Source organism: Limulus polyphemus, unplaced genomic scaffold (assembly GCF_000517525.1).
Source record: "Limulus polyphemus unplaced genomic scaffold, Limulus_polyphemus-2.1.2 Scaffold3925, whole genome shotgun sequence".
NCBI lineage: Eukaryota > Metazoa > Arthropoda > Merostomata > Xiphosura > Limulidae > Limulus > Limulus polyphemus.
In genome coordinates this window covers 37,153-48,709 of record NW_013669535.1, presented here as the reverse complement: position 1 = coordinate 48,709, position 11,557 = coordinate 37,153, and the positions used below count along the sequence as shown (strand labels likewise).

At 33.2% G+C, this 11,557-nt stretch overlaps 2 protein-coding genes across 2 annotated transcripts in view; one reads left to right on the top strand and one right to left on the bottom strand.

Moving 5' to 3' along the window:
- Window positions 1-4,640, bottom strand: part of LOC106470289 (zinc finger FYVE domain-containing protein 9-like) — a 59,262-nt gene extending 54,622 nt beyond the window's left edge. Inside the window, exon 1 of the mRNA XM_022398897.1 lies at window positions 4,543-4,640. The gene's annotated coding sequence lies outside the window, so the exon portion shown is untranslated. The remainder of the gene's footprint in view (window positions 1-4,542) is intronic.
- A 5,251-nt stretch (window positions 4,641-9,891) lies between these two features.
- LOC111088515 (zinc transporter ZIP3-like) overlaps window positions 9,892-11,557 on the top strand; it is a 26,656-nt gene continuing 24,990 nt past the window's right edge. The window contains exons 1-2 of the mRNA XM_022398896.1: window positions 9,892-9,953; window positions 10,115-11,281. Of these exons, the coding sequence (XP_022254604.1) occupies window positions 10,235-11,281 (1,047 nt within the window). The 5' untranslated portion in view covers window positions 9,892-9,953; window positions 10,115-10,234. The remainder of the gene's footprint in view (window positions 9,954-10,114; window positions 11,282-11,557) is intronic.

Sequence of the window (11,557 nt, the reverse complement as noted above, 5' to 3'; positions counted from 1 at the left end):
GCATTTCAAATGTACCTCATTAAATGAATTATGCTGCCCACGAAGCTTTTAAGTCAATACCATAAATCATCAGGCCAGCTGGTTACAATATAAAAATATTCTAATTATATATATATATATATATATAATTAAAGTACAACCTGAAACACAATTTTTTTTACCCGGTTGTTTATGAAACATCAAAGTTTCTGAAAATATTTTTTCAGTTTACATTTCTCAAAAAATGTACATGAATAAAATTACTTCTTGATGCATGTGCATCATTCTGTTATTTAATATTTGTACTTTCTCATAATTATAAATGTAAAAAAAAAAATTTTTCATATAAACCTCAAACAGAAATCTTACCTATTTGAAGGATACTATGATTTAGATTTAATATTAAAGAGCACATAATCAGTTGTTAAAATAGAGCTAGGATTATATATATCTAATAATTTTTGTATTATAACGGATTTTTACTCTGCATTTTATTACTTATATGTTACAAAGATATACATGATTGCTTTACATTATGTTTCTATATGAAAGACCTTTTCATGACAATGTTTCAAACTAGGTCATTGCCTATGTAAAGCACTGTAGTTCATACTGCCACAAGACATAATTCAAAATATTTTTATATGTAGAGACTATCCTAAATGTTATGCTCTAATGACAATCACTGTGTTCTGTAGTTGGAATTTTGTCTCATCAACTTATATTGCTTATTTCTGTACTGGTTCTGTGCATAACTTATAAACTAATTAACATCTCATGAATTATAATTCAGAATAAATTGACTTACAATTTTTCATAAACAGTTTTTCCTAGTTAAAAGTAATGTGTCCTTCTACAGCAAGTTGATCATGCTATAGCATACATATTGTGGTGTTACTTGGCATCACTTACAAAGTAGAGGTATGAGTAAAAGTAATCATGACTCACACATTCTAACCACATGTTTGTCACCCTGTTAGTGAAAAAGAAACGGGAATTTATGTTTGAAGAATACAGGATTTGGGTTTTTATACAAATACACAACAGAACACATTTCTTGAACCTGTTTCTCCTACTGTATTCAATATTCTGGTTTAATTAGTTGTCTTCTCAAGTGTGGATCATAATTAAGAAATCAGGCTGAATTGCAAATTAATTGAGCTAAACAGAAATTCCAATGCATACTTTTACCTTACTCACAAGATTTATTATCCTATAATACTGGTTATCCCATTCATGTTTCATGTATCAGTGTTATAAGCTTTCAGTATTAACATTTTAGTAAAATATACTTCAGAGAGATTTACCTCTATCATAACCATAAGTTACATGTATATCATTTGTTCATGTGAAGAATTAGACTTTTCTTATCCCCCTTTCTCTACACTACCTCTCTTATTGATCACCATTCGTAATGTGTATTCTCACAGAAGCTCATTCTATATGAAAATTTTCCTTGTGGAATTGCCTGTCTTGTGACCTCTAATTATAGAATAGGCCATTCACATTTTACTTATTACTACCTCTAACTTGCATTTAGACAATCTTATATATTGTAGCTGCATCTTTTCCAATGCCCAACAGAGTGGGAATAATTATGGCAGAGGTAGTATTTATTTGAATTACATTTTTCTAAAAGGCTGATTTTTTATGTATGTGATTGCACCTCTACTACAGCCCCAAGCCAAATTCCACACCGAAATAGAGATGATACAAATATGGTTGCTGAATGAGTTGCTTATTTAACTGTTTGTCTAAAATTACTAGACATAGACTAATAACAATCTAACAATATGTAATACCTTCAAGTCATCAACCTATCTGCATGAACAAGACTTCTGTTTATTTAAAATTAGCTGTAGCTTCATAAGAAGCATAGAAAATGAAAAACAAGAGACCAGCTGAAATCATATTCTGCTTAAACATCATCTATGTACTGTAATTTCCATGAGCACTAGTGTTAGAACAAAGTTTCTTTCTTGATGAAGCAAAAGAAATACACTGGAAGTGGGGAGGAAGGGTGGAAGGTTAACTAGAGAGGTATAATACATTTTCAGATAAGGAAAATAACTTAAGAAATGTATACTCACCTCTCATATTGATTCCCTTACTGATAAGATGGTGGAGAGGCCAGTGTAAAGAAATAAATCACAATGATGAGTCCCTTTCTGAAATCATGGGATCCGAAAGTGAACACCTTGGAGCATGTCACCCATTAAGGAGGTAACCTAGTGGGGCAACAGTCAGTGGGAGACTGCATCCTCTTCAAAGGTGGTAATTTCTGCCTAATAAAGATAATGGAGCAAAAGAACCTTCTACATGATGCTAAAGTGTCAAAAAGTTGACAGAATATGAAAATGCTCAACCAGCTTTTACCTCTCAGGCAGTAAGTTGGGCATGAATGTGTAGTGTGGGTAGAGAAATGTCAGGCCATACTATATTAAAGAATTATGTGAGATACTTATTAGAATAATCAGCTGCAGGGAGAAAATGTTCCATTTCTGCATCCTGAAGAGAATGCAAGACCCATTTGGACTGTCTAGCCACCAAGAATAACTTGGTTCATAGTTTAGTGAGGAGGCCTGTATTATACTTCAAGAAAACACTCCAGCCTAATTTCCAATTGAGGGTGTGTCCACTTGGTCTCATACCAGTCAGATTACACCAACCCAATGGGGAACTCTCCATATGGACTTCCTCAGCAGCTTGGAACTGGGGAATCACAAATTCTCCTGTTACTCTACACAAAGTAAGAGGGTTGGGTGAATTTGTATGGAGGAAAACACTGGAGAGGTGCTAAGACCAAAGAGGTATCATCTCATCTCCATAAGGTTCCACTATGATGACCCTAAACTTGGGTCATCGTGGCTGCATAATTTATTTTAAACTAAATATTTTCTAAATAAAATAAATTGTGACAAAATTTCTGCCTTACTTTCACCTAGAATTCTCAATTATTGGCTATATTTTGATGTTAAAGATAAGTTTGGTTGTTAAAAGAAATTTCACCATATAAAAATTTATTTACACCTCCATGCTAGTGGATCTTTGATTGATCTTAAGTGAAATAAATGAAGTCATGTTATTACTTAAGACATATGAATCGGGAAGACTCACTCAATAAAAATATAGACCTACTCATTAAATTTGCATTAGATAGATCAAAATGCCAGACTCACCATCAAGTCTGCAATGCACAGGTTTCAAGGGGATGCACATTTGAATAATGCAGTATTCCTACAATCCTGCACTCTAGGCACAGTACTAAATAAGTTTTGTTTCATGATACATTGGGAAAGAAAACATTATTTCCCAAGAAACAGAAGCTACTTATGTTTCAGCCTTTGTGTATAGTGTTAACACTGATGACTAATTTAAAGTGCAAGATACTTTGGGCATAGTTTTTACACTATGATTTTATTAGAAAAAGTACCACACAGTCTTACATTGAGTGATATATATATAATGGTGTTTCAAAAGTCATTTCCTCTGTTCAGGTGATTATGTTCAGGAAAATGGTGAATACAGTGCTGTGAAACTCTGTGTGCAGACTAATTTGATCATGTGCTAGACAACATATGCATTGCATTTGTACTAAATTCATACTATCTGCTTGTATATGATTTTGGATGACACTTGTATACCCAGTGCAGTGTGTCCCTGATGTCATACTAACACATCCATAACAAGGTACATTGATTTTCACATAGTAAAATTGGCCTACACACCAAGTTTAACAACACTGTATTCATCCTGAATTTAGGTAAATGAACACAGAAAGGGGCTTTTGAAACACCTGGTATTATTCATAACAGCTTCATACAATTTACTAGACTTTAAATTTTAATCTAATTGTATATATTATCTATAACTAGTAAATGATATTTAATATACTGTAACTTATTCTCCATCTTACCAAAGCAATATACTTTGTACTAATAAGTTAAGATTATAATACTAACAGTACAAGTTACAATTTAAAGTTAGACAACAATATGCTTCATAGTATCAGTATCATATTTATAGTATTAGAATTCACTTCCTAAATATCTATTCATATCAACAAAATAACTGAGTTATTGCATATTTTATAGTTTCCTTAAACTTTTGAAAGCGATGTTTTGTTGAATGTACTTTGTCAATGTCAATAAATAAAATTCTAAGCCTAATTTTATAAGAATTATATTTATAAGTAATGTAACCAAGGCTGTAGTAAACTAGTATTATTAGTACAATAGTAGTGGCAGTTAAGGAACTATTAGTAATATTAAAAATAAAGTTAATATTGCAGTCCTAGTACTGCTATTACTAATACTAATAGTAGTATCAGTATTAGTGAATAGTATTAATTATGTTATTAGTATAAGTAATACTAATATAGTAATATAGAGTACAAATTACAATTACAAAACTGTCAATAGTAATACTAGTACTATTGAGTACAAGTAATAGTACCGTAACTTGTAAGTAAACGTTGTCAAACTTGTTGACACGGTTTTTGCTTCAGTAATTTTTGATAAAATAACATTAAATTAGTTAAAATGAAATCACGTAAAAGATTACCTTTAACTTTCTTCGCAGCTTACTTATCTAACTTTAGTTCTCATTTCTATCGCACTATTTAATTTGCAAATCGCAGACCTAAATCGCAAACACCTTAGCAAGATACTATGGTGACACCTAGTATGAATGAAAATATTTTCGTTATCTAATAAAATTTAATACCTGTTTATGTCTACAACCATTTTAAAAAAGCTTAAATAATAAAAAAATAATAGTATTACAATAATATAATACAGAAAAATTACATTAAAAATTCGAAAACTAAATATAATAAATGATAAGCAATATAAATATATTATCAAAATAAGCGATAAGAAAATATCCATTCAATTAATAACAGAAAATAAATCAACAATTAAAAAAAATGTAGATTTTAATAACATTAAGGTTTCTAAAAAGCAAGTTTTTTATTCTGTTTAAGTTTGAAAAATACTGAAAACGTACCGCAATGAATATCATAGTTTTTAACATATCGCATAACGTGCACATCATATCTGTATGCCAATAGATTGTGTCTGATAATTTCTGGATTTAATAATTTCAAAATGAAATTAAATCTCTTTAGTTTTGGAATTGATGAAAGCAGTTGCATTAAAGTTTAGATCAGCAAATATCACACATTAAACATTATAGGCAATAAAAAACTGGCAAAGATAAGAGATAGATGCATGACATAAAAATATACAGATATCTCAGAAAATTCGCATAAATCTACATACGGACTAGTTATGCTAGATGTCTCTAATTTTAAACTGATAGACTACAGCGAATGCAACTAGTCAATGGCACCCCAATACCAACATTGGGCTTCTTGACCATCACTCTTAGAATGCATCCATGGCGGAATTTGTTTTTGCAAAAACGGGACACGAATAAAAAACCTTCGAATCCATAGTCCGGCATTCTAATCACTGGGTTAAACTATCGTCCAGAATTCCTGCAACACAACTCTAATAAAGGGAGAGGACACAATTCTTATGCTAGCAAATCATTAAAAATAAAAACAAAACATTTACAAACTCAGTTGGTATGTAAACATTATATTGTTGCGTCAACAGAGGTCACGTGACTAGTATCACGCCACGTCGTTTTCGAACATTCACGTCCTTTCCTTAAATCTCGGGATCCTTCTAGATATAGTGTAGTCTTGTATATATAAGACGGTCACAAATTGACGGCAACAGTGTGTGTAATTGAACGGAGTATTGTTGAGTCGAGCACGTGAGACGTTAGTTGAGAATTATAGCGTTTGTTATAGCGCGACTGTTGAAATTAAGTGTATCGCAAAGTTATATTCATAAAGAATAAACCAGTTTTATTTAAGAAAGGACTTGTGTCGCTAAAGTTTCGTCGGAACGAATTTACGGAAAATTAACTAACGAACGGAGACGTAACAATATATATTTTCTCGAGAAAGAAATCTCAAATGAATAATAATGCAAAAAATGGTATTACTAACATTCCCATTTTATGTGGAAACGCCACCATCCCGAATTAGAATATTATAATTCCCAGTTAAAAAATTCGAATCGATATAAGATTTTGACAGAAAACTACCAATAAATTACAGCACAACTGCCGCTTTTGGGGTGGCTATTGAGAATCCGAGGTTTTAAAAGAGATTAATAAAATCTATTTTAAAAATTTTTTTAGTAATTCAATAGAAAACTCTAGTGAGGGAGCTTCACACTTCATTTGGTAAAAGCACAAATAAAAATTGTCACGCCTTCTTTTAATCATAAAACATTATTATATCAAATGTAAAGGCGTAATTACAGGAGGAGGGGAAGAAGGGGAAAGTGTTTTGACGGGTCTCACCCTTTTCGTTCCAAATTTTCTCCAGTAAATCTCAAATCAGCTACATTCAGAAGGTAGTTTGGAAACTGTATCCTAGTGTTTTGCACGTTACCTGCTTTATTGTTTGTTTGTTTTTTAATTTCGCGCAAAGCTACACGAAAGCTATCTGCGCTAGCCGTCCCTAATTTAGCAGTTAAGACCAGAGGGAAGGCAGTTAGTCATCAACACCCATCGCCAACTCTTGGGCTAATCTTTTACCGACGAATAGTGGGATTGACCGTCACATTATAACGCCCCCACGGCTGAAAGGGCGAGCGTGTTTGGTGGGACGGGGATTCGAACCCGCGACCCTCAGATTCCGAGTCGAGCACCCTAACCACCTGGCCATGCCGGGCATACCTGCTTTACAATTTGTTCAGTGATGCCGAGTCTGTGTTGGAGTTTTGACCCATTTTCCTATTAAGTCCTCTTTTACTCCAAGTAATAACTTTAAATCTTATCAAAAGATCAAAATCTTATCGAAGCCCCGTTTTTAGCGTTAAAAGCTCTAAGTCTTACTGCTGAACCACTGTTGAGGATGGGGCGCTCAGCAACTATTGCAAATTCTGAGACAATTCGTATCTATGAGAAATGTTACAAACGTAAAACTACAATAATAAAGGTTTAACATAATTTTTGATATTAATGATAAGAATTTCAGTGATAATAATACTGATATTTTGAATATTTAATAAGCTAATTTGGATGGAAATTTTTGGATAAATTAATCTAAATACCTTCCAATCAGTTTTATAAGTATATCAAAATATTATTTTTTTTAAAATAAGACTAGGTCAATAACCTGAAATGCTACCCAAAGTGGTATATGATTAAAAGTCGAAAATCTTAACATGAAACGTTTATCAGTTTTCTTAAGTTACATGTTCCAGTATAAAATATTAATATCAACGTTCATCAACAACTCAAGAGTATAATTATTGTGAAGTAATTCACAAACTTATAACGCAAATTTATCAAATGTATTTCAAAGTTAAGCGTCAGTTTTTCATATCTGTCTTTCAAAACAATATAGATAATTGTATTTTATTCATTGTATTAATGCAAAAATTACTTAAATTACAAAGCATGAGGTTAAGTACCGAATGATTATATTATATGTTATATAAGAAATAGTTTGTTTGTTTGTAATTAAGCACAAAGCTACACAATGTGCTATCTGTAAGTTCGCAGACCGCTATACCACTGAGGAGCTACAAGAAATTATAGGAAAACTATAAGAATGTGGTATTATTGATACTGGCCAATGTACAATAAGAAATTGTTTGTCTTTTAACAATTTCCAATTTAAAACGTGAAAATTTAAAGAAACGGTTAACTGTTTTGTCGAAACGCTTTCCGCAATTTTTTCCCCTAAAGCGAGTTTATTTTATTTTGTTGGTTTTGTTACATTTAATCATAATGCAGCTGCCTTTATTCGTTATCCGGTTGAAAAGGATGTGTGAATTATCTTAGGCGATTCCTTTTGACATCATTTTCCTCGAAATTCATTGGAATTATTACTTATGAGAATTAAAAATCATGTCAGAATATCAATAACAACAAAATACTAAACCAAGCAGAATTCGAATCCACGCATTTGATACTAGACAAGTGTTCCAACAAGTTAGTTCGTTCTGAACATTCTGCAAACACAGTTTATGTAAAAATAACACTGAAATATCCTGGAAAGTGACAAATATTAAGAGTTCGAATTCTTAACCCTCGAATTATCGATAGGGTCGGTTTTTTCTTCTTTCATTTTGTTATAAAACAATATAAAGTATTTAAATGCATCAACTGGTTTTGGAGTCCACGTCTTTATTGATCACACAGTTCCTAATAACATACGAGCCTAAAAAAGTATTGTAAACAAAGATACCATCAATGTTGTAAATAAATCACATAGAGTATCATAGGTATTTTACAAAAAAAAAATGAGTGATTTCACCCTTTTTATAATTAGTTCTTTACTCCGAGTGTTGTATATAATATGTAAAAACATAAAATTACTCACTAAAATTTAATATGTGGACCCCACCGGAAGTGAGCGGTGTAAAATCAAGTCATTCATTTGAAAATCGGAGGAGTCTTTATCACTTTCAGCGATAAGTTTGCAGACTTACAACGCTAAAATCCGGGGTTAGAATCCACACAGTAGACAGAACATAGACAGCCAATTGGGTAGTTTCGTGCTATAAACAACCAACCAACATGTTAAGAATATTTTCGTTTACTCCCTTCATAAGGCGTAATAAACAGTCACTTATTTTGTAGTCAAAATACACCTACACACTAAGTTGTTACATGGTTTCGACTTTTTTCTTTTTAACAAGACGGCGTTACCCTGAATTCTAATTTTCACGTGTGGTATAGTTTTGTATAAAAATGCACAAAATCAAACATTTATATTTAAAATAATTCGAAGATAACCAGTATTTAACACAACGTAATCCACTCCGGTTACATAAAAGAACCACAAATTTGTGGGATATACACATAGGACTAGTCTTAGAATACAGTAGTCAAAACGTTATTTGCTATAAGTGGGAAAATCCACTTCTTGTCAGATGGCTACTAGTTCAACAAGATAATTTCCATCATAAGATAACGATTCTCCTATACCTTAGGGTTTAATATAGTGAAAGAGTTTTGGATAAAATCCTCCACTGTTATAAGAAATAACACATGGAAACTAAAGCGTAAAAACATTATACATATAATCGTGTTATTTACAATGGAACTCGACAACCATTTCTGATGAAAGTGTGTTGCAGGATATCGAGTAGTGCATTATAATTCAGGAAATTACCAGCATTCATTGAAATACATTCTAAAAACGAAGTAAAGTGGAAAAATATGATAAAAGTAGTGAAACTAACAACAACAACAATATACAAATATCGCCGACCTAAATTAAGACGCACGACTTTGCAGCTTATCGACTTACTATCTTCAAATTAACACCTTCGAAAATGGCGAAGCAACTAGCTGCAAATGTATTGTGGTAATTCACTTATTTTATTAAATTCAGTTTTAGCGGATTTATCGTGGTGATGACTTCAGACATATCATATATAATAAGTTTATAATATTATAGTTATACGAAGTTGAGTGGACATATGTTTAAATATTAGCATAATGTAAATCAATAATTTTTTAGCATGAATGACAGAGGTATAAAGAAATATTAAAATTGAAAAAAAATATATATGAAGAAATTCGCCAGGAAGGGTGACTTTGCTCTAAATAACACCAACGTGTTTAAAACTATAGCATATCTTACTTTTAGTAGTTATTGTTATTTTAAACACAAGAAACAGTTGACAACGGAAGCGGAAGAACGTTTTTTACCTCTTTGCTTTGATAATAAGAAATCCACTAAACTTAGCTGGTGTGTTGTACTCTGTAGATTACTGAACAAAAGGATGGTGACGTCACAGTCTTACATACCCTCTGGTGGCGTTACAGGTACGTGAAAACTCGTTTTCTTGTTTCTGTATTGAACCGACCTACTTGAGCAAAACTACCAGTGGGTACAGGCATTAGTACTTGTTCGACGTTCCAAAAGAAGCGACGTGAGTGTTTTACTTCTAGAGCATGTCTCAGGCTGTAGTCTGTTGTAGCATGTGTTTTCAGAGTAATAATTAGATGTGTGAAGTTATTTAGCGAAATATTATTATTTCAATTATTTTTAAGTTTCTGATTAGTTAACAAGAAGCTGTTTTGCCATTCTCAGGTTTACCGGTCTTAGTGAATCGTTTCTAATATCAACAGTGTGTGTGTGAGCCACCATCTGTGTAGGAAAACAACACAGCATTTTTGATAACACGGGAGCGTACACCTGTCGTATACTGTTATGTATCTACGTGTCAATACGGGGGAACCGTTAAAGCAGCTGAATCTGACGTATCATGATCAGTTGAATGTGAGTATACCGTTCCATTGCAGCAATACTGTGAAGAAACATTCTATTGAACATCATCCTGGTATGGAGTTGGTGGCTGTTCAACTTTTAGGTATAGTGGGGATGTTTGGCAGCATGTTAGCAGCCTTTATGGTGCCATACTTGTGTGTTGCCCGCTGGCCAGCAACTCTACGTGGCATCAGGTATCAGCTAGCTCTCAGTCTAGCAAACTGTTTCTCGGGGGGAGTCTTTCTGGCTACATTTTTTGTGGGGCTACTTCCCGAAGTGCGAGAGATGTTTGAAGCAATTTTAGAGGTGAAGGGCATTCACACTTCTATTCCAGTTACTGAGTGTATGGTCTTCGTTGGATTTTCCCTTGCTTTGTTGATCGAACAAGTAGCGCTAGACTATCAAGAAAAAAAATCTGCCGTCCTTTCAACAAACTCCAGTTCCTCCATCAATATAGACAAGAATGACTTTCAAACAAATTCTGGCCCACGCAGGTCAAAGAATAACTTAAAATGTCAAAGTCGAGAACCACTTCTCCCTGGTGCTAGTCAATCAACGGAAGAAGAAGATACAGATTCAAAAACCACAAAGACTATATCTAACCATGTAAGTAAATCAGACACTGACCAGACATCCTCCGATGACGATTATACCGATAAACTAGAAAGTTCTCCACTAGCTACAAGTGGCCACAGTCATACAAGTGGACACGGGCATTCACATGCCGATGTCAGTAGTTTAGTGCGTGAAGAGTCGGGTGTTCGTTTTCTTTTGCTGGTTTTGTCTCTTAGCGTTCACTCAATATTCGAAGGCTTAGCTTTAGGCTTACAGTCCAATGTTGGTACACTGATTAACCTGTTGCTTGGCGTTGCTGTCCACGAGTGGCTGGTAGCGTTCTCCATGGGTGTTAATATCGCCCGTCTCAGTCTGTCACGTGGAGCTACTTTGCGGTTCGCTGCTCTGTTCTCCGCCACAATTCCGGTAGGGCAGGTATGTAGAAAATGTTATCAAACTTTCTGATCATTGAGTTTTTTTAAATAATTAAACGTTTAAACAATATTTAAGAAATGGTATTAAGCCTAGATCATAGTTTGACAACCACAACACAAGAAAGAAAAATTAATGAGCTTAGACACGTATCATCCACTTTATCCCATGCTTTTATTTTAAGTTTTACTGATAACCTTATAAAACCTAGAAACCGAAACTTACATTCTTGTTACTGTTGATCAACATGCAGAACACCAAAAATATAAATTATATATA